General features: G+C 44.6%; 7 protein-coding genes across 9 annotated transcripts; 4 read left to right on the forward strand and 3 right to left on the reverse strand.

Moving 5' to 3' along the window:
• The first annotated feature begins 299 nt into the window (after positions 1-299).
• On the forward strand, positions 300-4,079 carry LOC108090129 (gametogenetin-binding protein 2-like). The gene is made up of 4 exons (XM_017188665.2): positions 300-665; positions 1,492-2,058; positions 2,225-3,373; positions 3,772-4,079. Exons 1-4 carry the CDS (start codon positions 570-572, stop codon positions 3,970-3,972), a joined length of 2,013 nt encoding a protein of 670 aa, XP_017044154.1. The 5' UTR covers positions 300-569; the 3' UTR covers positions 3,973-4,079.
• LOC108090131 (mediator of RNA polymerase II transcription subunit 27) lies at positions 3,977-5,298 on the reverse strand. The gene is made up of 3 exons (XM_017188667.2): positions 5,025-5,298; positions 4,698-4,964; positions 3,977-4,551 (listed from the first exon to the last, which is right to left on the reverse strand). The coding sequence occupies exons 1-3, from the start codon at positions 5,192-5,194 to the stop codon at positions 4,107-4,109; spliced, it is 882 nt and encodes a 293-aa protein (XP_017044156.1). The 5' UTR covers positions 5,195-5,298; the 3' UTR covers positions 3,977-4,106.
• Positions 5,299-5,543: 245 nt separating this feature from the next.
• Positions 5,544-8,491, forward strand: LOC108090132 (calcineurin B homologous protein 1). The gene is made up of 2 exons (XM_017188668.2): positions 5,544-5,729; positions 7,344-8,491. The coding sequence occupies exons 1-2, from the start codon at positions 5,663-5,665 to the stop codon at positions 7,844-7,846; spliced, it is 570 nt and encodes a 189-aa protein (XP_017044157.1). The 5' UTR covers positions 5,544-5,662; the 3' UTR covers positions 7,847-8,491.
• Positions 8,478-12,279, reverse strand: LOC108090128 (protein transport protein Sec23A). The gene is given in 8 exon segments (XM_017188662.2): positions 8,478-8,743; positions 9,165-9,185; positions 9,351-9,899; positions 10,162-10,315; positions 10,376-11,625; positions 11,688-11,858; positions 11,860-11,987; positions 12,112-12,279. Coding segments are annotated over 7 exon segments (2,343 nt in total). The 5' UTR covers positions 11,968-11,987; positions 12,112-12,279; the 3' UTR covers positions 8,478-8,653.
• Positions 12,280-12,595: 316 nt separating this feature from the next.
• LOC108090127 (metastasis-associated protein MTA3) lies at positions 12,596-21,991 on the forward strand. Of its 3 annotated transcripts, none has more exons than XM_017188661.2 (13): positions 12,596-12,826; positions 13,998-14,159; positions 16,854-16,961; positions 17,330-17,655; positions 17,737-18,057; positions 18,116-18,304; positions 18,470-18,739; positions 18,808-19,058; positions 19,311-19,561; positions 19,629-19,982; positions 20,403-20,530; positions 20,594-20,713; positions 20,887-20,954. In XM_017188661.2, the coding sequence occupies exons 1-12, from the start codon at positions 12,799-12,801 to the stop codon at positions 20,711-20,713; spliced, it is 2,508 nt and encodes an 835-aa protein (XP_017044150.1). In that variant the 5' UTR covers positions 12,596-12,798; the 3' UTR covers positions 20,887-20,954. The 3 variants fall into 3 exon arrangements, with proteins under 3 accessions (XP_017044150.1, XP_017044148.1, XP_017044149.1); XM_017188659.2 differs by having other exon boundaries at positions 12,597-12,826; positions 20,594-20,709; positions 20,887-21,991; XM_017188660.2 differs by lacking the exon at positions 16,854-16,961 and having other exon boundaries at positions 12,597-12,826; positions 20,594-20,709; positions 20,887-21,991.
• A 709-nt stretch (positions 21,992-22,700) lies between these two features.
• On the reverse strand, positions 22,701-24,120 carry LOC108090130 (3-oxoacyl-[acyl-carrier-protein] synthase, mitochondrial). The gene has a single exon (XM_017188666.2). The coding sequence runs from the start codon at positions 24,088-24,090 to the stop codon at positions 22,777-22,779; it is 1,314 nt and encodes a 437-aa protein (XP_017044155.1). The 5' UTR covers positions 24,091-24,120; the 3' UTR covers positions 22,701-22,776.
• A 391-nt stretch (positions 24,121-24,511) lies between these two features.
• LOC108090229 (glucose 1-dehydrogenase) lies at positions 24,512-25,656 on the forward strand. Its single transcript, XM_017188824.2, has one exon. The coding sequence runs from the start codon at positions 24,562-24,564 to the stop codon at positions 25,330-25,332; it is 771 nt and encodes a 256-aa protein (XP_017044313.1). The 5' UTR covers positions 24,512-24,561; the 3' UTR covers positions 25,333-25,656.
• Positions 25,657-25,708: the final 52 nt, after the last annotated feature.

The raw sequence follows: 25,708 nt of genomic DNA on the forward strand, positions 1-25,708 counted from the left end.
TCTATCCTAAAGAAAATATTATATAGTTAATTTCAGATGCCACGCATATTGTCATAATAACAACGTATGAAAACATGCAAGGTTGTTTATTTTATATGTCAAAAGCGCACATTTCTCTCACAGTCTAAATATTAGCTGCATTATAATAACCGAATTTCACTGATGTCTTAAAACGACTTTAAAAATATATCCTGCTTGGATCAATTCCTGGAGTGTCCCTAATATTTTTAGGAAGCGCAGTAGTGTGCACTATCGATGTTTTTCGTATCGAAACTTCTCCACCGCCTTTGAAATGCGCTGGCAACCCTGATCCATTTTAATGGCGACCGGACCGACTAGCCTACTACGTGTTTGACATAAAAATACTTTTGTAGCTGATTCTCGAGAGTTCACCGAGCCACTTGAACTAGATAGTTGTTAACACAGTTTGTTGATCCGTGCTCTACTGCCATATCCTTGTTGAACCCCGTTTCCCAAGCCCGGACCTCTGGAGAAAAGTGTGTCTGTGTCGCAAAGTGCCTGAAATTTCGCCTTGCCTTGTCGCTGGCTCTTGAAGTCGAATACCCATAATGGCGAGACTTACAAAGGTCTACAACACGGACGACGACGACTCCGGTTACGTCGGCCGCAGGAATTTGCCCCTGGTGGCTGGTGATAAGTTAATGGTGAGCATATATCCGCACCGCCCAATTTCCTGCTATATGTACTGCATGGCCATCAGCCGTCCAAGAAAATGACTGCCAGAAGAACCCCCACACACAAGCGGGTCGAGTCGACCGATGTGCGTGTGTGCGTGCACTTGGTCCAAAAACTTTCATAACACGGCGGCTGTTATGTGTAAGTGACAGATGCCATTGTGTGGGTTCGGTGTGTAATTATGCGTTTATAAATTGAACTTGAGCTGTGGCTCTCTTGTTCTGTAATTCTGCACCTGCCGCCCACAAAATCTCTCTTTCTGCCTGTAGCCGCCATGTTGATGGAAAGTGCAACAATAAAAGAACCTGTTTGTATGCACCCCCCGCCCTCTCTTCAACTGATCTCCCTGATTCTTTGGCTAAAACTCTCTTATATTGCTTGCTCACTATCTCGCGTCTACTGTTGATTCCTAAGAAAGCGAATTACGCGAAGTGCATGTTCGCACTGGCCCAAAGCCGCGATTCGCGTTATAGCGGTAAGCAAACAGCTGTTTTTTGTTTTGAACAGCAAACTAGCAAAGTCAAGGAAGGTAATTGTGATGTGGGAAAACAATAAATGGATACATATCTACATCTAGGTCAAGTTAAACTTGTTGTTAATTGCGGGTGTTTTGATATGTGTTTAAAGAGCTGAATGTACTTGCCCAAAAATATTTTCTAATGTATTTCATCGAAAAGGATGTCAAGCTCCAGATAACGAATTTTAAACCGCTGTCAGTTTGTTTTTGTATGCTCATGTGCATTAACAAACATAAATTTAGCAATGAAAGCCTATTTAAATAACTTCTTCCTGCAGATGCTCATGGACCTGAATAGCAAAGGACTGGTGATCGACAGCCCGCTGATCCGCGGCCGTGACCTGGAGGAGTTCTCACGCAAATTTAAACTGCTCACAGAGGCCGAGCGCCGAAAGTCGCTGGAGATCGACAGCGCTAGCTTTATGGCAGTCCTCAATCAGTGTGTGCAGTGCGTCGGCTGTCGGAGACGCGTGGAGCGATTGTTTCACCAATTGACCGAGACGGGATACCGAACGCTCGACCCGCTGGAGCTGCGCCCCTCCGCCACGCTGAGCATCGTCGAGGAGAAGCTGAAAACGCCGCAAGCCCTGGGTACGCTGCTCTACCGGCATCACGAGGTGCTTAACAACCTGTTGGACAATAAACTGCGAAACAAGACGCGCTGCGTCTTACACTCGCTGGACGCCTTTCGCGCCAAACCCTTCTCGGAGACTTGGCGCGAGGTGTGGTCCGCCATGAAGAGCAGCTGCCGCAACGAGCTGACCATCATCGAGACCAAGGAACTGCACGACGTACTGGAAAACTACCTGAAGAAGCACAAGTTCTGTTCCGGGTGCCGAACAAAGGTATGACCTAAGGAAATCAAAACTAGAAATTCTTACCGATTTTCTTTGTTGCCAGAATAGCTTTAATCCGATGTAGCATTTATTATTTTTCATTTAACCTCCAAATTTCTTGGTAAATCAAGCTTACATGCCTAACTATATTCATGTTTTTCGTATTTTTTGGCAGATTGAGCGCGCCTACAAAATACTCATTGGTGAGATATCGGGCAAGGAGAAGGGTTACTCAGCCCAGCTGTACGCCCACATCCGCAAGTGCGTGCCCGACCAGCACATCCACGTGAGCACCAACAAAATAGAGTTCCTGGACGCACTGATCAAGCGCGCCGAGCCCGAGGTAAACGGCAGCTACTCAAAGCTGCGCGAGCGCCACGCCAAGACGCTGGAGATTGCGCATCAGGAGGTGCTGACCTGCGTGGGCATGATAATGTACGAACGACTGCGTCGCATTTACGTGAGTCTGCGGGAGGAGGAGCGCGCCTGTCAGGTGCTGGCCGCTGTGGGCGTTCACGCCCTCTGCCGCAGCTTCGACACGTTCGTGGAGCAGAAGCAGGGAATCAGCAACCTGGAGCTGCTCTACCAGGAGATCAGCCGGGCAGAGCGGGCCAAGCAGATTAAGCGTGAGCAGAAGAAGCTCAAGAAGAAGAAGAAGAAGGACGAGAAGAAGAACATGATGCACCGCCAGTGCGATGACACTGAGGCCAACGAGTCCGACGAAGAAGAAGAGGAGGAGGAGGACTTAGCGAAGGAGGAGATAGATCCAGAGGAGGAAGAAAACCAAGAGCAGCATGTGGAACTAAGCGATCCAGGTGCGGACGATGGCATTGTCATAGAGGCAGTACTTCCGGAATCGGAACCCGAGCCCACGTCCAAGCCAACGAAATCGAAACCGAAGAAGCAAGCGAAGAAAAAGAAGCAGAAGCCAGCGCCCTCCCAGAAAGCCGGTAAACGAAAGCACGTGCAGAATTCGGCTAGCATTCAACCGCAGGACGACGAGCACCTCGAAGTGGCCAGCTTCATGTCGTCGACTGTTGCCAAGTCGGAGGGTGACGACAAGTGTACGGAGTGCCTGGCTCCAATGCCAGACTGCCCGTGCGAGCAGGACGTGCGCGATTCCGGCTACGGCAGCGACCCCACCTCGCATGCCGACTCTCGGACCTCCAGCGCGGTTTCCTCGCCGGAGGGCTCGGAGGTGTCCTGCTCGGACGGGCTGTGTAATCACGACGGCCCCCACGATGAGGACTCCGACGTCTCGGACCTGCTGTTCTATGGTCATCAGTCGCAGTTGGATCACAAATTTTCATTGTTGCAGATGTGGGTGAGTTGTCGAAATGGGAATTATGTGGGTAGTATTCAATGGTGGCGGAATCTTCCTGTGATATCCTATCAAGTACGTTTGACTGATCTGTTCAGAACTGCTTTCGTAGTAGCTGTAACTAACCTAAATGGAGTACAATGGCTCAAAAAATTGTTTTGCAAGGAGATTTGGTACATATATTTGGTTAATAAAAGAAATAATAGATTATTTAAATTAAAATTTTGTTTGTTAATTTTATTCTGAATAGTTAGTAGCTGTTGCATTTGCTAATGTTAGCATTTGGAAGTACTAGTTTCTATCCGACAAGAATGAAAACTTTAATTAAAAAGACTGTTCAATATATAACTTAATCAGGACTAACGATCCACAAAACTAATCAACCCAATCTGTCATTGCAGGACGACTTCGACGAATACGACGACAAAGACGAGGAGAGCTATTACATTCCGCAGGAGGTGGTACTGGCCTTCAAGTGCCACCAGGAGCAGGTGCAGCAACAGCGGGAGCAGCTCCGTGCCAAGCTGCGCGCCAATTTCGAGCGCTTGTGCCTGCAGCGCGGCGTGCAGCTGCCCTGTGTGGCCATTAAAAAAACGCATTAAACCGTTGTAGTTATTCAGTCGAGCGCGGCGATTTTTCAAAATGCGCCCGCATGCATTCAAAGTACATATAATTTTTTGTTTTTGAAATAAATGAAGTATACAAGTTACAACTATCAGTGTTATATGATTAATCTTTAGCAATTGCGGCACTCCTCGTGGAAGGGTTCGAGAGTGCGCAAGTCCCGCCATGTTGGAGGCAACCCGTGCACCACGAACTTCCCGCATCGCTTGCACGGCTCCAGGAATAACTTGATGTGGCTGTTCAGCCAGGTCACATAGCTCTTCACCGCCAAATCCGGCAACGTGGGCGAGAAAAAGTGCAGCATGGCAGAGTGGGCGTGCTCCTGCACTTTGCGGAACACTTCGTACCGTGACTCGGCCCACAAATCGTCGTGCTCCAGGGGCTCGTCGAATCCCTTAACAGTCACCCACTCTATCAGCACTCCTTTAAAAACTATGGCCGCCTTCATTACGTTGCTGATGGTCACAATGGCCACTGCGTTGGTGCCGAAGGGTCGGAATATCCGGTATGAGGTGTGCGGTGGGGTGTTGATCTCACTCAAGAGCTTGTCTATGTGACTGGAGATATAAACCATAACATTTATTCAGGTTATAAAATCTATATAAAATAATACTTTGTTTAAGAAAAATGGAACAATAATATATCACTGACAACCACTTCGGATCTCTTAAAACAATGCTTATTCATCGGGAATTAAACTTACTCAGGATCATTGTTAAAGGAGGAGAAGGGCAGTCGCTGGCGCTTCTGGGAGCAGTAGTTGTACGAGCGCCTGAGCGTGTTTTGGTTAAGATTGTTAAAGGCCAGGAAGCTGTGTTCGTGAACCTTGTCAATCCACTTGTAGCTGTTTACCAGTTGGGGATAGAGTGCCTGGCGATCGTGGGAAGTCTCTTGCGCCAGGTAAGCCGTGTTCCCTAACGAATAGGCGGTGGGTGGGACCTGCAATCCGTTTATCAGCTGCTCCACCTCACTGCAAACGTTTTCAATAAAATGCTTTATTCATATCAATGCCTTTTTTACTTGTACCCACCGCAATTGCGAGTTGATGGCACCGAATCTCTCCTGGAAGTCGTGTACGAATTTATTTCTGCTTTCCTCAACACCTTCGCCATCGGTTCCATCGGCAAGGTGCTCGAAGCACTGTCTAACGTTAGAACGCAGGTTTTTCACCGCGGTTAGAGTCGAATTTAACTTGTCCATAGCAGCGGTTCCAATCCGGCAAAAATGTTTACCTTTATTATTTGCCAATGCCAATAGTGATGGGACAGTTTAAATGTGTCACTCACGATCACGAATAGCAAAGATATTCATTAAAAACTGTATGAGGAAAATTTTTTAAAAATATTATCTAGATTACTTTTTTATTTTTATTTTCTTTTGATAGGGTTATATGTTTAAATGATTGGGTTATATACCAAAAATAATGTATACCCCGCTCACCACTAGGTGTTTCATACCGTGACTCGGCAACGTTTCAGTGCTGATGAAACTATCGTTAAACCTTTTAGTATTTTTCCGCTACTCGGTTTTTGGCATTTTGACGCTATTTCACCCGCAACCAGACTGTACACAAATCGGACTTCTGATCCAAATCCAATGCCACTCGATGCTCGTCTGCGATTTTTGAAAGTTTAAACGAATCGGTCAGCGCACAAAATCAACGTCACTATGGGCAATAAATCTTCGCTGTTTCTTCGGAACGAGGAGATCGCGCAAATCCAGGAGGAAACTGGCTGTAAGTACGATTTGGTGGAACTGGACAAAAGTCAACCTTGGACATTTAGCCAGACGATCCAAAACAAATACGCACTTGGATAAAAATAAATATTCCACCAGCAGTGCAAACATCAACATCACACTGGAGTGCTAAGAGCTTTTTGACCAATGGTTAAAAAAAAATCAATGATTTATTTTTTGACAAATCAGTCTCGTTAATTTCCATTAAACTAAACGTGTTTTCTCAAAAATTCCATTTGCAATTATGCAGAACTGCATCTGAAATATCTGCGCCCGCCTTATATAAGCTGAATATGCACAGACATTTTCCAGCAAAATCAAATTTGCATTTCAAATGCACCTGCATTTCCCTAGTGACGTCATCGAAAGCTATGTATTGAAGGCGGGGGCAAAAGTCGGCTCCTATCAACGATATTGGCTGGCAATTATCTAGTGTCCGAGACCGTGTAATTTCAATATTCCGGGCGCGATAAGCGCGCAATTGAAATTGCCACCTCAGTGAAGCTTGTATCCAATGTTCGACCAGCTAGTATCAGCTCTTTTGATAAGGGGTTCGTTCTTATCTGTCCGATTTTATAACAACTAGTTCGGAATGGGTTGGACTTTTTGGCATACACGAAATACAGTCGACTCTCGTTAATTCGAAACTCGAGGGACTCTTGAAATATTTCGAATTATCGAGTGTTTGAAATATCAAATGGTTCGAAATTTCGAAATTTTCGAAAGAACTTTGTTATACTGGCTTGCCTTACAGCACAATTCTGCTGCTCTCACTGCTCAATAACTTTTTTTAAGAGAAAAAGTGCATGAAATACTTTTTCATCACTTTCGTTTTGTAGACATAAGCTTTGTAAGGTATCAAATGAGGATCTTGCTTCCTTAACTGACACCTCTGCCAAAGGTTCTTTATACTTTCTAGGGCTCATAGCTAACACCAACTTTTAATATGCATACCAACAAAAGAGTAACAGTAACTGAATAACTACACAAACCAATTCGTAAGAAGTGTGTGCGTCAAAAACTACATAATCAAAACAAAAACAAAGGCAAGTTTGAACTTGTCGCAAAATTTCTTCTCTGCAACTTTGAATTGGCGAGTGTTAGACGCTGATGAGTTCGAATTACCGCGTGGTTTTGTTAAATATCAATGATTTTTTCGTTCGAATTACCAAGTGTATGAAAATGTATTGATTTAGTTCGAAATATAAAGAGATTTCGTAGGGACCTCGTGATAACTTTGAATTATAGAGAGGTTCGAATTATCGCAGGTTTGAATTAACGAGAGTCGACTGTACATAGATTCCGTTTAAAGGCTTTTCGATATCAAGTAAATGAAACCTATTTTGATTCTTTAAATGGCTTCTTATAAACTTGTGTTCTTTAAAGAAATTTTTTTATATTTATAAATATTTGGATTAAAATAGAAGAAACTTTTAAAAAGTCCGCAATATGGCTCATACAATATTGCTTTTTGGCACGATCAATCATAGAAATTATTATTTGACTAAATTTAATTTCGAATACATTCCATAAAATTTAAAAATAATTGTTTAATTTCCCCGAACTGTACGATTAGTGTATAAACAACAATCTTAATTCTATTCTTGCGCAGTCACCCCCAACCAAATTGAGCGGCTGTACTCCCGCTTTACATCGTTGGATCGAAACGACTGTGGCACTTTGTCCCGCGAGGATCTGATGCGGATCCCAGAGCTGGCGATCAATCCGCTATGCGAGCGGATTGTGCACTCCTTCTTCGCGGAAAGCAACGACGATAGGGTCAACTTCCGGCAGTTTATGAACGTCTTAGCCCACTTCCGGCCGTTGCGGGACAACAAGCAGAGCAAGCTGAACAGCCGGGAGGAGAAACTTAAGTTCGCCTTTAAGATGTACGATTTGGACGACGATGGTGTGATCAGCCGGGACGAGCTGTTGTCCATCCTGCACATGATGGTAGGCGCTAACATCAGCCAGGACCAGCTGGTCAGCATCGCGGAGAGGACGATCCTAGAAGCGGACCTTTGCTGCCAGGGCAAAATCTCGTTCGAGGACTTCTGCAAGGCTCTGGACCGAACCGATGTCGATCAAAAGATGTCCATTCGATTTCTCAATTAAGATATAGTTAGGGTTCAGGAGGAAAGAGCGAGCTTTTTAGTCAGTGTGTACCAAATAGTGTAGAACGGAGTCAGTCGAGAGACAGAGGCATTCCGAAAGATTACTGAAACCTCTGAAGATTTTGAACACTAATCCTGGTGCTTAAGTAATTCAGCAGGTGTGTTTTTTGATTTTAATTGCAAAGCTTTAAAGTATAAATTAGAACGCTTTTTATTTAATAAACCAATTTGTATCCTTATGAGTTTTCAATCAGGTTTTGTATTATCAATCCCAGGGGCTGCAGAAATCTTGTAAGTGCGTAACAAGTAGCTTCAGGTTGTGCAACTTTAACTTGAATTTTTCAATTCGATAAAATATTTATGAAACTCTATAAACACACAAAGCAAAATACTTTTTAATGAACTCTGTACTGGTTTCTCAACCAGACATAATTATTGCTTAAAAATCTTCAAAGGTGTCAGAAACGTTTCGGATTAACTTGTATAAGTAGTTGTTATGAGGAAAGATACACGGTTTTCTTTTTGTTAATACCTTTTTTTGTCGATATTAAACTCATTCCGCTTAACGTAAACTGTAATAGCATCATGTGTTAAGCTGCGTTCAAATAAAACACAAGCGGATTGACGCAAAATTTTTTGAACATAATTTGAATAGTTTATTTTGTTTTCAGACGATCAATTGGAATAAGTGGGTGTATATCTGTAATTGCATTGCCTGGGCCGAAGTTTTCAGGAGTTCCCTAACCAGGACCTTTGTAAACGCTGTAATGCGGGAAATAAAGCGCCCGAAAACAGATCCTGAATCAATTCATGTGGTAGTAGACACGGCCAGCTTCTTAAGGTGCTCCATAAACAGCTGCAGCGACACGTCATCCGTGAGCACTGGTGCGCCTCCATCCTGTCGAAATAATGCCGAGAATATTAGTCAACAATGGGTGAGGGCGGGATCTTGGACAAAAGGGTGGAGGGAAATGAGCGAGTGGTACAAACACCAAGAAAAATCCAACACCAAAAGCAACATACAAATACATCTTAGCACATCAGAAAGAAATTTTTCAAAAAGTTTAAACATAAGGGGGAAAAAATATCTTTGGTCTTTTAAAGAAGTAAAAAATTAAATTTGATTTTTGTAAATCAAGTGAACGGATTACAATAAAAAGTAAAGTCTTTTTATACCACTTAAAATTCATGTAGAGATATAGAATAAAAAAGAAAATTCCCATACAATGGCCAAAGATATTTTACCACCCCTACAATGACTTGTGCTAAGATCAACCCATTCCAGCTTAAGTGTTGTATGTTGAACAAAAGTGTACTACCGTGACTTGACCAATAGGCGGCTGCACATGACAGAGGAGCGGTTACGGATACGGTACGGATTACACAATGAGAGAAACAAAACCAACATAAAACGAGATTAAGATTGAGATTTCGATGTCGCATAAGAGCGCGCTGCAAAGATTGGTAAACTGTGGCCAGACGGTGGCGTCGTCTGCGAAACTTACCTGACCGTAGGCGTACATGTTGTTGTGTGTCTGCGAGGGATTGACCTTGGATAGCAGGAAACGTGCTTGGGATCCACCGTGCTCCGTGTCAATGTAGCGAGGCATGGGGAAGCGCGTCTGCAGGATCTCCTGGGCATCGTCTACCGGTGCCTGAAGCAGCTGCTTGAAGTTCTCGTATTCGGGCATGTCCTGGTACTTAAGGGCACGCCACTGGGCGATGGTCTCGCCGTGATAGATCAGGATCTGGAAGAACGTGTCCATCAGCAGGATGCGATCCGCCTGGATTGAAGCCGTGTCGAGAAGGACCGGCTCTGGCGGGCCGTTGAATGAGTAGCTGTAGAGAATCGGCTGGATCATAATAAGCGATTGGGTGAGGTCCTCGCGCATCAGCATGTGTCGGTAGAATGTGGTCTCGTCGGGCGAGTTGTTGAAGACCTGCAGGAACTGCGAGCGGCGCAGGTGGTACATGAATTGCGGGAACAGGCTAAAGTTCTGCGATAGGCGGAAGCTGTTGGGATCGTCCTTTGAGTACTCGCCGAATTTTTGGCACTAAAAAGCAGAGAATAAATTAAACAATTTTTGTAAACCCAATTATTATCTTTTAAAAAAAAAATGTTAGTGGTATGTTAATGTTATATTGTATAATTGTTGTAAACAATTATTAAAAATATATATTTGTCTAAATACAATTTGTAAAAATATACAAATAAAATTTTTAGTTTTTTTTTTTTCAACTTATAAAAACAGAAGATTTTAAGTTTAAGATGGTCTCTAGTTTTGGAATATAAATGCGGATACTGTGTGCACTTACCAGGCGAATTAACTGACGATCGACCCAGCGCAAAATGTCGGGTCCTTCGTCCGTCTCCGCTCGATAGACGACCATTCGGGCCATCAGAACAGCGGCAGCCTCCTGGTCGAAGCCGGCGCTGATGTGGTGTACGTTCGAGGTGGCATCAGCCCAACTGTTAATAAAAAATATACGTATTTATCTAGAGATTGATCTCAGGAAAGCCCATACTCACTTTCTAGCCAGTGTGGTTACTCGGATTCGCCGCTGTCCACTTGGGTGCTGGTACTGCGTAATGAACTGTATGCAGCCACGACCGCCCTGCGGAATGGGGGCTGCATGCTGGTTGACCACCTCAAAGAAGTAGGCCACCGTGGAGCTGGGGTTCAGCGTGCACAGCTTCCATTGCACCGTGTTGCCCATGCCGATCTCCACATCCGACACCGACGGGCTCTTCACATTCAGCGACACACACGAGCCGATCCCACCGGAGATCTTTAGCTCGCGCGAGCACTTCACCTCCAGCGTTGCATTGAAGGCCATTTTCAAATCGTTGCGACCGTCACGTGCGAAAACGCGCTGGAATGTCTGCTTAAAAAGCGATGAGTTGAACGAGTCGCCCATGACCATGTGCCCGCCAGTAGAGTTGCACAGCTGCTTCATCTCCAGCAGTCCGGTTTGATCCAGGGCACAAGAGTATATGTCAACACTATGCCCATTGGTGGCGGCCCTCAATGCTAAGGCATCATAATGCTTAATAGCCTTCTTCATAAACCGCACGTTGTCCTTGTGGATGTCGTGATGCGAACGAATTGGGTGCTTTAGCTCGTCATCGACCACCTGGCCGGGGCCCTGGGAGCAAGGGCCACCCACGAAGGTCATGATGCGTCCTCCCGTATTCGGGTAGGTGCACTCCAGCAGACCCACCGCAATGGACAGGGCGGCGCCTGTGGAGCGCAGGTAGCGCTTGCCCTGCGGCACCGGCCAAGGGTCGCGCTGCAGCTCGCTAAGCAAATCGCCCAGCGCCGCGTCGCACTGGCCGATCGGCTGCAGGAACCGATGGGCGGGCGGCACTGGGGCCGCCGCTCCAGCCGGCTGGCCAGGCAGCTGCTGCTGTTGCTGCGGCCCCGGAGCCGCTCCGCGCCCGATTCCGAGCATGTCCTGCACCTGCTTGGCCGTCAGGTCCTTGGTGCCTCGAAAGACATAGCTCTTGGAGCAGCCCTCGGCGCCCAGCTCGTGCACCTGTATCATCTTGCCGAAGGTAATAAGCCCCACGAGGGCGTTGGGTGGCAGCAAACTAAGCGACATTTGCAGCGAGTCCTTCAGGGCGTCCAGCTCCTCCTCATCCATGCAGGTGTCGACCAGAAAAATGAAGACGGGCGGCATGGTGGGAGCCCGTGTAATGGTGTACTCAATCGTACTAAATCCTGGAATCAGCTCCGCTGGCTGGTGCTGCTCGGATATGGCCGCATATTGAGGGGGGAACTGGAAGGCAAATTGTTAATTAACCAATTATCGAAGGAGGTCTAAAGATCGTCATTACTCACCGGGTTGCGCTGAAAGCAAAAGTTGCACACCCACAACTTAGCACGGTAGTCCACCTGGCAGAGAGGGTTCAAAATAGCCCTGCAGTTGCTCCTGGTGCAGAGGACTGGCTCATACTGGATGGGCGGTAGGTCGGGGCGCTCCTTCAGCGGCTGGTAAAGACAGGCGAGGGGGGACCACTAACCGACTGGCGTCGATGCGACTCGAGGGCCACACATTCCACGTCAGACGCACTCCATCGCGGTCCTCGTTCTGCTGGATGAACTCCTCGTAGGTGGTCATCGCCGCAACACTTAGATAAACTATTTAATTGGGATAAACCAGAGTAAGTTCTCTGCCAATTGGAAAAATCAGTCGGCCAGGCCACGTCACGGATTTGACAGCAAGTCGTGACACCTTTCGTGCTGGCGACGGCCAAATACTCACGCGAAAGAAAACAAACTCGCAAAAGGAATCCTTTCTTTCAGCAACTAACGGGCAAACACTTTGAGGGGTATCTTTTTAAACTTAAAACTCGGAGACACCAAGACCCAAAGTATTTGAAAATTTTGACTGCAAACGTTGCAGATCAGTGAAGATAGTTTTAAGCAATACTATCGCATAGAACGCAATCAACTATTTAAAAAAACACATAGTTGGCGCAGCAAATCACTATATTTGTTTTATTCAAAACGATATACATTTATCTTGTCTGTTTTCTTTTAAAAATACGTATGTTTCATAAGTTACGAATAAAAAGGAGGTTAATTTTTAAAACCAATACTACACACTTGGTTCCGATGATGTCGTGTTACATAAAATTAAATTTTTTTAAATTACCATTTAAAATCACATATCGATGCATCGATAGTCTAACTATCGCGCTGCCGAATGCATCCCTGGTGCAGCTGTTTACTCGGCATTGTGTGTGTGTGCGTGTATTTTTTAGAGTTGAGTTGTTTCTAAGATGGCGACGAAAAAAACGCGTCTTCTTATGTGAAAAATGCAATCATAACAACTCGAGTTTTTAGCTAATAAATGTGCGCTAATTTGAAACAGAACCATTGAAAAACAGTGCTAAGCGTGTGCCGAGTGTTTTACATGTGAAAGTTTTGGTGCGAAAGCGTAGTGAAAATGGCCACAAATATGTATCGAGTCGGAGGTGAGAAAATTTTTCCCGTACTCGCTTTTCTATCATCTTTCGTTATCGGCGCCGCCGTCTCGCAGTGTGCGTGTGTGTGCGAGCGTGTGTGTCCTGCGTGTGCGTGTATGTTGTGTCTGAAAAGGCTCTCCAACAATAATGAAAGTGCATTTTAATTGCCGAAAAGCTTCGAATGGGAATCCCTTTTGCACGTGTGTGTGTGTGTGTGTGTGTGTGTGTTATCAATCTCTTAAAAACTTTGCCGGAAGGAAGACAATTTTAGAATTTTTTTAAACCCCGCGAGTAAGGGAACTAATTTAGTGTCGCCTCTGCAGCAAGTGTTTTCTACGTGTTTTTACCGATAAGCTATAGCTTTGCTGGGACTGTGTGTGTGTACTCTAGGGCTGAGAAACGGAATTGCATTTGCATTTGCCGAATTGTGATCTCCAGCATGTTTTTTGGTTGTGTGCGTACAAAAGTGTATCTCATTTTTAAGTGAGCCCACCCGCTTTGTTGTGTTTTCTTATGCTAATGAGCTTTTGAGCATCTTTTCCCCCTCTTCAGCTCGCGCACTTCGGTTCTTACGCACTTTTTGTCAGTCATCTCGCTCGCACTCAAGCGATGACGTTATTGTGTTGTCTTCACCTGCTCTTTATATTTGAAAGTGTATGTGTGCGCTCTTTCGAAATGCAAATGAACTCAGATACAAAAACGTTTAATTACCAGAATCAAAATAAATAATAATAGCATATAGCTCGCGAATTATCTTTTTTGTGGCCGAGAACTTTTTGTCTTAATCAGCGCTTTTGCTTGCCATTTTTAATGGCCACGCACACAAGCACACACCTTTGACTATGCTTTCTCGCTGCCTCCACACTTTCTTTTTCATCTCTCTCTATCTATCTATCTATCTATGTATCTTTCTGCATCCCAAAATGTAACAGAAATGCACACGATATACATAAGTATGTATGTATTTTTTATGTTTTCGTAATGGTCAACGACAGGTTCCGCTGCAGTTGTGTAGTTATATGGATGGATAGCCCCATTTGTATTTAATTGAGCTTTAGCTAGTGTTAGTGGCCGCAATTAAACGGCCCCTGTGTGAGTGTGTGAGCGCTTACCTGTGACGTATGAATGGAGTTCCCCCCTTCTCTTAGTTTACACCCACCTTAAATTATACATTTTTCAGACTATGTTTACGTTGAGACAACGCCGAACAGTCCCTACTTAATACGACGCATTGAGGAGCTGAATAAAAACCCAAATGGCAATGTTGAGGCGAAGGTCATGTGCTTCTACCGCCGGCGGGATCTTCCCAATCCGCTCGTGCAATTGGCCGACAAACATCAACGTGAGTATAGACCCCTCAGAAAACCCATTGATATCTTGTCCTACCCCTAAGTATGTATATTATTTTTGTCAACAAAGTGAGGTTATGTTGCGAAGAGTCGTTGTCGTGGCCTTCAAACAAGTTAAAAGTTAAAACCTGACGAGCAGATCTGCTAAGCACATTTCTACCACAAAACACCAACAAATAAACCGACAAGGGGCACTGTGTGCAATGTGTCAAGGCATGTGAAAAACCAAGCCACCCACTGAACCACCCAAAGAACCACCCCACAACCCTAGTCAAACATCCAGAGCAACAAGAACCGCAATGACAACAACTGTAAAGGCGGAGCGAAAACGGATTTCGGCCAGCATCCGTCGCATCCACATAAACAGGCAGTAGAACCTCCTTAACTGAAACTTTAAAGCAACTATCGTGTATAAGAATAGTGTTGTTCTTTGCTTATTCTGGATCGTTAAGATCTTTTAACTCTCTTAGGGTCCTAAGTCTATTAAGTAATACTTCAGGTTTTATAGCTATCCAGTTAAATCGTTAACATAAACCTAATAAACGTGTTACAAGATGAAAAGATTTATAATGGGCTTAAAAACGATCTGGGTTATGAGCAGAGTCCTTTGGAGACACATGCATTACAATGAAGGCATAGATATTTTTACATACAAAAGTCTTCGCTAATGATGTTCCACTGTCATGTGCCGGGCTGCACTGTACCCTTGATGTGGTTGTTGCTGTTTTCGGTTGCTGCTAGGCGGCGCCGGCGTCAATGTGAATGTGATACTCTGGGTTCGGCTGTAGGTAGACTTGCTGTCTACCTCTGAAAAGCTACCACACACACCCAAACCCGCTGACACTGTACTGCTCGGTGTGCATGGAAATGTTTAAGTCAGAAGTTGGGATCTGGAGGGGATTGGAGTGGAGTGGAGTGGATGGGAGTGTGGAGCTATGGCAATGTGGCACACGCAGAGAGGAGCGCTTTGCATTCGTGTATACATACACACACAACGCCTTCACCCACTCCAATTTGGCCTCCCCCAAAAAGTACAAAAAACCATGCCCAATTGGGTTGAATTTTTGGCTTTGGCCACCCACTCGAATTCGATACGTGACCCCGTCGAAACTGCGTTTTCCGTGGGTCGCCGGACCCACTACCCCAACCCCCAGCAGCTACCCACTACCTTCGACATGCGCCAACAATGCCCATTAACGCAACCCCTTTCGGCCTCAACATCATCGGACCGCTGTCATCTTGTTTTTTTTTTAATTTTTTTTTTGGTTTGGACGTGCCACTCGCGAGTTCTAGATGCGTGCGCCGCCTTTTCGCAGGCCACTTGCTAATCAGGCATTAAAAATTAGCGAAAAAGTCTAAATTTAAAACACAAGTGTGCCGTATTTTCCTGTCCCAAAACTCGGCTTTGAAACCACTTATACATACTATCAGTTACTATCAGTACCTTATCTAAACGTTTAAGAGAAAGGTTGGTTAGTATAAAAGAAACTATTTCTTGGTCTCTTTAAAATCCTGATATTAATCTTTATTTTACAGAAGTAGAACTGTTAATATTACTAAATATCATAATTATATTAATTATTAAAATTGTTGATGAAACAAAGTAAAGTAGATTATTTCGGTTATTGTTAATTCCCAGGTGCTAATCGCAATGTCAATAACAGGTTTTAAAATTTGTCAGGTATTAGCAGGGTATTCAAGCAACGGGAGTGCTCAAAAAGCAAACAAATCCCACTGCGGCTCAACCACCCACTTGTGTGTCCTATCTATGGCCACCAAATAACCACCCACGCCCAAGCTGCCCCCTTCAACGTTCACCACCCTACGCCCCCTTTCGGGTGGTCTCACTTCGTCTTCCGAACAAACACAAAACACAAATACACAAAAACACCTACGATGCTTCGGCTCTTTTTCCTGACTCCCGCGATACACTCACGCCCCAGAGTCGACCAGGGAGGTTAAATTGTCCTGCCCAGCCCCTTAGCCTTGTTCCCCCTTCGAAATGCGGAGCGTACATTTTTTAATCAGGCCCAGCGAACTTCCAGTAAATTCATGAGGGCAACAGTCATATTTTGTATCCTAAAGTTAATGTAGAATTGGAAGATAACTTGGTTTTTTTTGAGTAGCTTCGTAATGCTATACAAAAAATGAAAAAAAAAACAAATTAAATATGATTAATTTTTTAGCTTTTTGGAATGAGGTTGAGCTTTTAGGAATTGAAAATATTTTGAATGAACTCAGTATATAAGATAAAAAGCAAAGACTACATTTAAAAAATTAAATAAAATTAAATTTCTAAATTTGTTTTTCTAAAAGACTCAATAGAAGAATTCAAAAACTAACTGAATAATAATTTAATCAAAGCTTAAAAATCTCTTGAACAAATATATGAATAGTGGTTCTCTTCATCACTGCATAATCTGTTGTATACACAAAAACCTTCTTAATCATTATTTTAAGAAAATCGTATATACGTTTACAGTTATAGGTGTATACTATGGTTTTATGAAATATATAATTCTGGCCAACGACAACCACTCTAAGCGAATTGCTTTTTATGTTATTTAACTTTTATTTAAATTGACCTCTTTTGCTTGCAAACATCAACATTGTAAATAAATCAATTTCCCCAAATGCACCAACTCATTATACGAACCATCGAAAACGAAAATAACGCGTCACATCAGTTGCCACTGCCGAGGACTCACCGCTGGCCACAAAGCTCAAGAAGACATGGCTCCGCACACCCGTTGGCGAGGAGCAGGCAGCGCAGGCTGTGCTCGACCCCTCAATAGGTACCACCTCCAGCTGATTTTTCAATATCATATGTAACTTCCGTAGTCCCGTATCTGATACTCCATTCGGAATGCCAATCTTGTTATGTTAATCCTGTTCCTTCCCCCATTTCCTCCTAGATGCCAGTTTAAAGTAGAGCTCGCTTAGTATTTTCTGTTGTGTAGATAAACTATCTTAGCTAATTGTAGTCTAATACGGCCCTATTCTGGTACTGGTAACAAATCCTGTGAAGAACAAGGAAAATATATTGTTAAACTTTATCATTAAATGAAACGTAATTTGGTTAATAGTGAGAACCAGAATAGGGTGGCGTTAAAAAAAACTTGGGCCAGCTCGACGCCTCTTACTTTCGACTTTGTCATTTCAGCTGCCCTGGATGAGGAGCGCACCAGTCCAATGCAAGCGTCCGGCGGAGGAGGCTCGACGAGCGGCAACTCCGGCAGCAACAGCAGCGGCAGTGCCAACAACAGCAGCAGCACTGCCAGTGGCGGAGGAGCAAGTGGCGCCGGGGGAGCTGCCGGCGATGCGGAGAAGGGGGAGGCGCTGACCAGCAAGCAGCGGTACCAAATCAAGCACCGCGAGCTGTTCCTGTCACGCCAAGTCGAGTCGATACCCGCCACACAGATTCGAGGCAAGTGCTCGGTGACGCTGCTCAACGAGACGGAGTCCCTGCAGAGCTATCTCAATAAAGACGTGAGTTGGTAGTGGCCTCTGGCAGGCACTTATTGGGTAATGAAACCATGACTAAATGGTTACCCTCTCTTTCGCTTGCAGGACACATTCTTCTACTGTTTGGTGTTCGATCCGAATCAGAAAACGCTGCTTGCCGATAAGGGCGAGATCCGGGTCGGCAGTCGCTACCAGTGTGATATACCCGCCAAGCTCAAGGACACCGCCACGGACGACCGGAAGCTGGAGGAATTGGAGTCGCTGGTGTGGACACCAGAGCACAGCCTGACCGACCGCAAGATCGACCAGTTCCTCGTCGTTTCGCGCTCCATCGGCACGTTCGCCCGCGCCCTCGACTGCAGCAGTTCTGTGAAGCAGCCCTCGCTACACATGTCGGCTGCGGCGGCCAGTAGGGACATCACCCTGGTAAGTGGCCATCCGGTGATCCAGGTGCCTTCAGACTCTAACTTTCGCAACTTTTCAGTTTCACGCAATGAACATTCTGCACAAGCACGACTACTCGATCGAGGAGTCCATGTCGTCGCTAGTTCCTTCCACTGGGCCAGTGCTCTGTCGCGATGAAATCGAGGACTGGAGCGCATCGGAGGCGAACCTCTTCGAAGAGGCGCTGGACAAATATGGCAAAGACTTTAACGACATTCGACAAGATTTTGTAAGTGGACAGACCCAATTGTTACATTTCATACTGAGAATTGTAATAAAAAAAAGGTTTAACTTTTCACTATCTGTGTGTGTATTTTAGTTTCACCTAAAACTAACCGCTCAACTACAAGTACTAATATAAAATTTCTGACATTTTAAAACATTTCAATTGCAGCTGCCTTGGAAAACGCTGAAGCAAATAATCGAGTACTACTACATGTGGAAGACCACCGATCGCTATGTGCAGCAGAAGCGCGTGAAGGCCGTGGAGGCGGAGCTGAAGCTTAAGCAGGTCTACATACCGCAATATAACAACAACGGCAAGGGCAACGGAGGGTCCGTTAAGGCCAGTGGAGGAATCTACAATGGAACGACAAACGGGAGCACCGATCTCTCGAACAACGGCAAGCCCTGCGAATCGTGCGGAGCAACTAAATCATCACAGGTACATACATCAGCAGGAAGAAATACTATATGTGGAAATTGTAAATCTAATCCTCTATTTCACTACAGTGGAACACGGTAAACAGTGGGCACAGTACGTGTCGTCTGTGCCAAAGCTGCTGGGAGTACTGGCGAAGGTACGGCAGTATGAAGTCGGCGACCAAAGGCGATGGCAGCGATAGCGAGGCCAAGAAGAAGGCTTCTGCGTCGACGCCGTCAGCCACGTCAGCAGGAACAGGATCTGCCACAACGCCCACGGCGGTGGTCGATCTCAACGACGACGACAAAATCAGTGATCTAACCAATCGTCAGTTGCACAGGTAGGTGCACTTGAGAAAATATTCAGAATGATTTGATTTACAATATATTTAAATTGGTTTCTTTATGGCTGATGTGTTCTTTATCAATACACATTTTTTTAAAAATTACAACAAATATTAAAAACCCACTGTTTAACGAATTGTAAATTAAATATCTTGAATTTTTAGAGATAGAAGAAATGGTCTGCTTTTTTTTTTTAAGTGAAATTTGAAACTGCAGCCAGTACTTACGATCCAATTTCTTGTTCGCAGATGTTCTATTGTCAATTGCGGAAAGGAGTTTAAGCTCAAGACCCACCTGGCCCGCCATTATGCGCAAGCGCACGGCATAGCCATCAGCTCCGGATCGCCGCGGCCCATTATGAAGACGCGCACCGCCTTCTACTTGCACACCAATCCCATGACCCGTGTGGCTCGCGCCATTTGCCGCAGCATTGTAAAGCCGAAGAAGGCGGCGCGGCAGAGCGCATACGCCATCAACGCGTTGCTGGTGAAACAAGAATGTGAGTCTTAGGTGATCCAACATCTGTTATATCCTTAAACAACTTAAAATTGTTTGTCCTCCTCCAGTTACGAATCGTATTAGTGGAAAATCGCAGGCGGAAATCAAAAAGCTGCTCTTGCTGAAACCCAAGGATCGAGGCAGTGTCACCAAGATTGCCAATCGCTTGGGAGCGCCGGGCAGCGGACCACATGAATGGCTCATACTGACGCCCAAGGACAAAATGCCGCTGCCGGCTGTCGTCTCGTTCCCCAAACCCCCGAAGGCGGCCGACGGCAGCCTTGTCTACGACCGAGTGCCCAACAAGTCCCCTGACGTTGTGGCCGTGCCGGCTGAAAAGGAGCTAACTATAATTCCAACCCAGGCCACGTCTACGATACGAAAGCGGGTGCACGAGGAGCAGCAGCTGAATGGCACTGAAGGTGGGTGACTATTTTTGAACCTGTATTCGTGAATCAGGAACAAATTTAGAGTATATTGATTGAAACGAAGGGAAAACTTTTTAAGAACCATTCGATTAGGGGTTTTTTGTTGATAGGGATTAATTCATCATCACTTAAGATTGCAACATCTGAATAATCGTTTTGAAAAATCTATTTGAAAAAAGCATGTGCAATTAAAATATCAATATGCATCTTGTACACGGACTTTTAAACTAAAAGTTTTTAGAACTCATAAATATATTTTGACGCTTTAATACCACTTACACAAATTGAGAAACTAGAGTAAAAAGACAATTCGCGGAAGTGAGTCCAATCTAAGTCCCTTACGATGCTTCAAGACAAGGTTTAGTCCACGATTACCTCGTTTAATTAACACTAATTGGACTCTTTTCATTACAGTTACTATAGTTCCCAGCGGACCTCCTGCCAAGCGACCCAATAAGGATCCCATGCCCTCGCATTGTCCCAGTCCCGAGCAGTTTGCGGCCATGATGGCGGCATCAGGTCAGCCCCTCTCCAGGCATCATGTGAGCAATACCTTGTCTATATCAGGCTTTGCGCTTACTGATTTTTACATATTCGCCTTTTAGCTTAACGGCAAACAGAAGATTGCGCAGATGGCCCGTGGTGGCAATGGGCGCAAGCAGGTCATCAGTTGGATGGATGCACCGGATGATGTTTACTTTAGGGCCAACGAGACACACAAGTGAGTAATATTAAGTTTCATGAGTTTTTGGCTTGTGTTCATTGAATGACTTCCATAGCATTTAAATAATGTTTGTATTTACTTTGAAATGAAAATGTTTTTTTGCAAAATTAGTTGTACGTGAATCCCAAGTTGCGTGTGTAAAGTACAAGTTTTAATAAACAATTTTTTATTCAGAAAAACGCGAAAAATACTCTCCGCCGTAGATCTGCGCCGCGCGGCGCGTAAGCCATGGCGCACACTGCCCATCAAGCCTACCAAGCCCGAGCCGAGTAGCAAGCCCATTGAATCACAAATCGTCATACTGGACTGACCGTCGCCGGCAAACACATTAGCAACATCCGCAGCATCGGCAACCAAGTTGTTATCGTCTTCAGTAAACCGATTTGAGCAGCAACATCCTCCATTTCCATACACCATGGATGCACTGCTTAACTAGTGAGCATTCTCTGGTTTTACGGGCTTGCCATGTACATACCCCGCATCAAGAACCACACGTGCGTGTGACAGGCATTCGACTTAGGATCAGTGTAGTTACAGCATCACTGTATGACAACAGCGACCGATAGCAAACACAAAACAACCACTTTATTAGCGCTTAAATAGATGTCTTTTTAAAAACAAATAGTAAGATAGTAAGTGTTAAGGTCTGTAGTAGCAGTAACAGAACGCAAAAACAACAAAATATTTATAAATATTTTATATATTTTTTTAAATTTTTAATCTCAAAACACCGAACGCAAATACACGTACTGACTGCACTTTCGCTTTGAAAGTGTAGGCTTCAAAGCATGAAACTCAAATGTTGGTTTTTTTTAGTACTCAAGGAACTCATTGATTTTTTTGAAATATATGTCCAAATATCACAAAATATATTTTCTGTACTACTTTCAAATTTGCGCTAAAAGTTCCACGATTAATTTCCTAATCCTAATCCTAGCTAAGAACAAGATACGTAATTATTGAAAGGCCTCCGTAAGTTTTAAATACGTTTCAGTCCAGATTTGAATTAAATGCATATATAAAGCCGATAGATATATTTGGAATCGTTTAATGCTTAAAACTGAGAGAGGAGAAATTTAACATTGTTAATAAACGTGACGTGCAAAATTAATTCAAGAAAGCGCATAAATTATGCTGTAACTAAAAACACAAAATTTCAAAAACAAATTGTACAGTAAATGCTAAAACGTTAAAATTCGAATAAAATGTATTTTCATAATTTATGTAAACAAACGAAAGTTCGGTCATTAAATAAGCTATCACAAACACGCCTACACACAATCCACACCCACTCACATATAGAATATTATTTACGCATATAAATTAGTACGAGTGTAAGCCGCAAATACATTTAAAATTGTATGAACAACACGATGACAGCGCCGATAATAACAAAGAATGTCAAAAGGTAGAGCAGCAGGGCAAGCGGAAACCATCAGAGCATTAACAGAAAACCAATAAATTTAAACGATTATGAAGAAGTTTCGATTGTAAGCCAACATACTTTTAACTTTACGACCTAAGCAATTTTGTAAAATAAAAACACTTCAAATTAAATGGTTAGTTAAGTCAAAGAAAGAGAACGGATCGAAAGCTGCAACTATTGTCAAACTCAGCCCATAAACACAGCAAAAGCCGATTGAATGATTGAATGATTAACGAGCAATCAACGGTTACTTTGTTTCTTATTATTTGACGACATCAATAGAACTTTTATCGTTGTCTACCAAAAGCCGGCGACATCAAGCAGCGAAAACAGCAATAACAAACAGAGAGAAAAGCAACAGAAGCAAATCAAACAGAGCTATATACATAATTATATACCTATATATATATATTATATACAGATATACAATATAACAGTACATACATTGCGCATTGGATAATAACCGTACGCATAAACATTTTTACAGAGCAAGAAACTGACGAAGACGACGACGTGACGAGCAACCGAAAAAGTTTTCCAAATAAAGTTTTAAAACTTAACATTTTTCCTAAAAATATGCAAAAATTTGACGATTTTATTTACGTGTGTCTTTACAAATAGTTAACAGTTCTTGGCTACTAATCGACATAGCTGGCAATGCAGAGGGAGGCATTGGTTCCTCCGAAGCCAAACGAATTCTTTAGGGCAACGCGGCGTTTTTGATCGGGTGACCATTCTGTGGCTTCCGTGACAACGTTGACTTCCACATCCAGTTGCTCAATGTTAATGGAGGGTGGCAGCTTGTTATCCGCGCAGGCGTGCACCACAAAGAGAGCTTCCAGATTGCCGGATGAGCCCAGCAGATGGCCATGGGCTCCCTTGGTGGAGGAGACCTTCACTTGGGAAGTGTGCTCGCCGAAAACACGTCCAATTGCGTGTGACTCGATACGATCCCCCGTGGGTGTGGAGGTAGCATGGGCGTTTACGTAAGTTATTTGATGTGGGGAAACTCCAGCATCCTGAAGGGCCCGCCTCATTGCCAGAGTGGCTCCTGCTCCGTCCTCGCTGGGCGAGGTTATGTGATAGGCGTCGCCCGACAGCCCGTAGCCCAGGATCTCGGCTAGGATGGGAGCTCCTCGGGCGCGAGCGTGCTCTAGTTCCTCCAGCAAAAGGACAGCTGCACCCTCACCCATTACAAAACCATCCCTTGACTTATCAAAGGGTCTGGAAGCCACCGCTGGGTTATCGTTGAATGCGGTGCTCAAAGCTCGCAGTCTGCAGAACCCAGCGATGGACAGGGGGTCGATGCAGGCTTCACCACTGCCGGCCAGCATTACGTCTGCGTCGCCATTGCGGATAAATCGCATCGCATCGCCCAGAGCATGGGCTCCTGTTGCACAGGCTGTTGACACCGAGTGGTTGGGTCCCCTCAGACCGTGCCGCATGCTTATGTGACCACACGCCATGCTGGGCAGCAGTCGGGGAACAAAGAAGGGGCTCACTCTGTTGTAGCCACGCTGCAGCTGGTTCCAGGCTCCATAGACCTCCGCCAGGTCGAACATGCCCATACCCACACATACGCCGAAGCGCTCTCGCTGCTCCTCGCTCAGTTCCTTTGGGTTAAGCTTTCCGGTGGCGAGGGCCTCCTCCGCCGCTACGACGGCGAACTGGGTGGCGGGGCTCATCAGCTTTAGGTCCGACTTGGTTAAGTACTGGTCCAACTGCAGGCTCTCCCGCGGAACTTGTGCCGCCACTTGACAGGGCAGACCCTTGAAATCTGGTCCTAGTCGAGAGATTGCCGACTCGCCGACCAGGATGCGCCGCCAGGAATCCGCCACATTGTTGCCCAGTGGGGTGACTGCTCCACTCCCCGTGACTACCACTCGCCGGCGGCCAGCTTGGGTGGATGAGTTACGCGTCTGATGAGCCAATAAATTTCTCAAAAACCGCATTTCGATGTTTACATGATCAAGTCAGTGAGACCGAATGGACCGTTAAAATATACCTAACGATAAGCTTTAAATATACTGCATGGTATTAAATGGCTCTGAAACCAAAAAATACTGCTCCCTTATTGCGAAGAAGTTATAGAATGAATGTTTTAAAATAAAATTTAAACCATATTTATAATTTAACTACCACTATCAATTTAATAAGAATACTATTTTATCCTAAAATTTTATATTTACTGGCAGCAGCTGTCTACTATTCAGTATTAATAAAAAACGTTTTTAATTGACTTTTAAGCAACAAATTCATAATATTTAATAAACTTAGATTTGGTTAAACAAACTTAATATTTAATATGCAATTGAGCAGACGTAAATATTTATTTAGCCGGATTGTTTTAATCGAGTGAATACCCCTAATAAAATCAACAAGATGCGCACAGAGCTTGAGATCCCCTTACATAATTTAAGGTCATGAATTTTGCCGGCAAAGTCGTTCTAATTACGGGAGCAAGCTCCGGAATCGGTGCTGCCACCGCCGTAAAGTTCGCCAAGTATGGAGCTTGTCTGGCCCTGAATGGCCGCAATGCGGAGAACCTGAAGAAGGTGGCCGAGGAGTGCCTCAAAGTGGGCCAATCCCAGCCAGCACTGGTGGTGGGCGATATCGCCAAGGAGGCGGATACTCAGAGGATCTGGACGGAGACCCTCGCGAAGTACGGCAAGCTGGATGTGCTGATCAACAATGCCGGGATTATCGAGACGGGAACCATTGAGACCACCAGTTTGGAGCAGTTCGATCGCGTAATGAACACGAACTTGCGAGCGATCTACCACCTGACCATGCTGGCCACTCCAGAGTTGGTCAAGAGCAAGGGGAACATCGTGAATGTATCAAGCGTCAACGGAATTCGCTCCTTCCCCGGCGTGCTGGCCTACAACATATCTAAAATGGGCGTGGATCAGTTTACCCGCTGCGTGGCCCTGGAGTTGGCCTCCAAAGGAGTTCGGGTGAACTGTGTGAATCCCGGCGTCACAGTGACCAACCTGCACGCTCGAGGCGGTATGGATCCCGAGACGTACAAGAAGTTCCTGGAGCACTCAAAGACCACCCATGCCCTGGGCCGTCCCGGGGATGTCAAGGAGGTGGCTGCTGCCATCGCCTTCCTGGCCAGTGACTTGGCCAGCTTCAGCACTGGAGTTAGCTTGCCCGTGGACGGAGGTCGCCATGCCATGTGCCCCCGCTGAATTCGGAGGATATGGCCGGCGAAACCTTCACATTCGGAACGTTTAGACTTTCCTGCATGGAGTACTCCATGTGTTAAATGCATTTATCGCCCTGTTTACTATTGTTATTCGTTTTTTTGTTTATGTACATACATATAACTGGTTCTCATTCTGTTAAGAAAAATCACTTTTACCAAAAAATTAGTAAAATTAAACCAAGCAGTTAATGCATCTTTACATAGATTTGAATGTATACAAAAATTTGTAAATTGGCCCTTTTTATTTCAATTGCTGCCTTTGCTATTCATTCTTTTTTGTTTTTTAATAATAAATAAATTAACAATATTTTTTATTTGAGCATGTAAACATGCCATTCTTTTCCTTTTTCATAGCAACG

The sequence above is a fragment of the Drosophila ficusphila genome, unplaced genomic scaffold (genome assembly GCF_018152265.1).
Source record: "Drosophila ficusphila isolate 14025-0441.05 unplaced genomic scaffold, ASM1815226v1 contig_791, whole genome shotgun sequence".
Classification (NCBI taxonomy): domain Eukaryota; kingdom Metazoa; phylum Arthropoda; class Insecta; order Diptera; family Drosophilidae; genus Drosophila; species Drosophila ficusphila.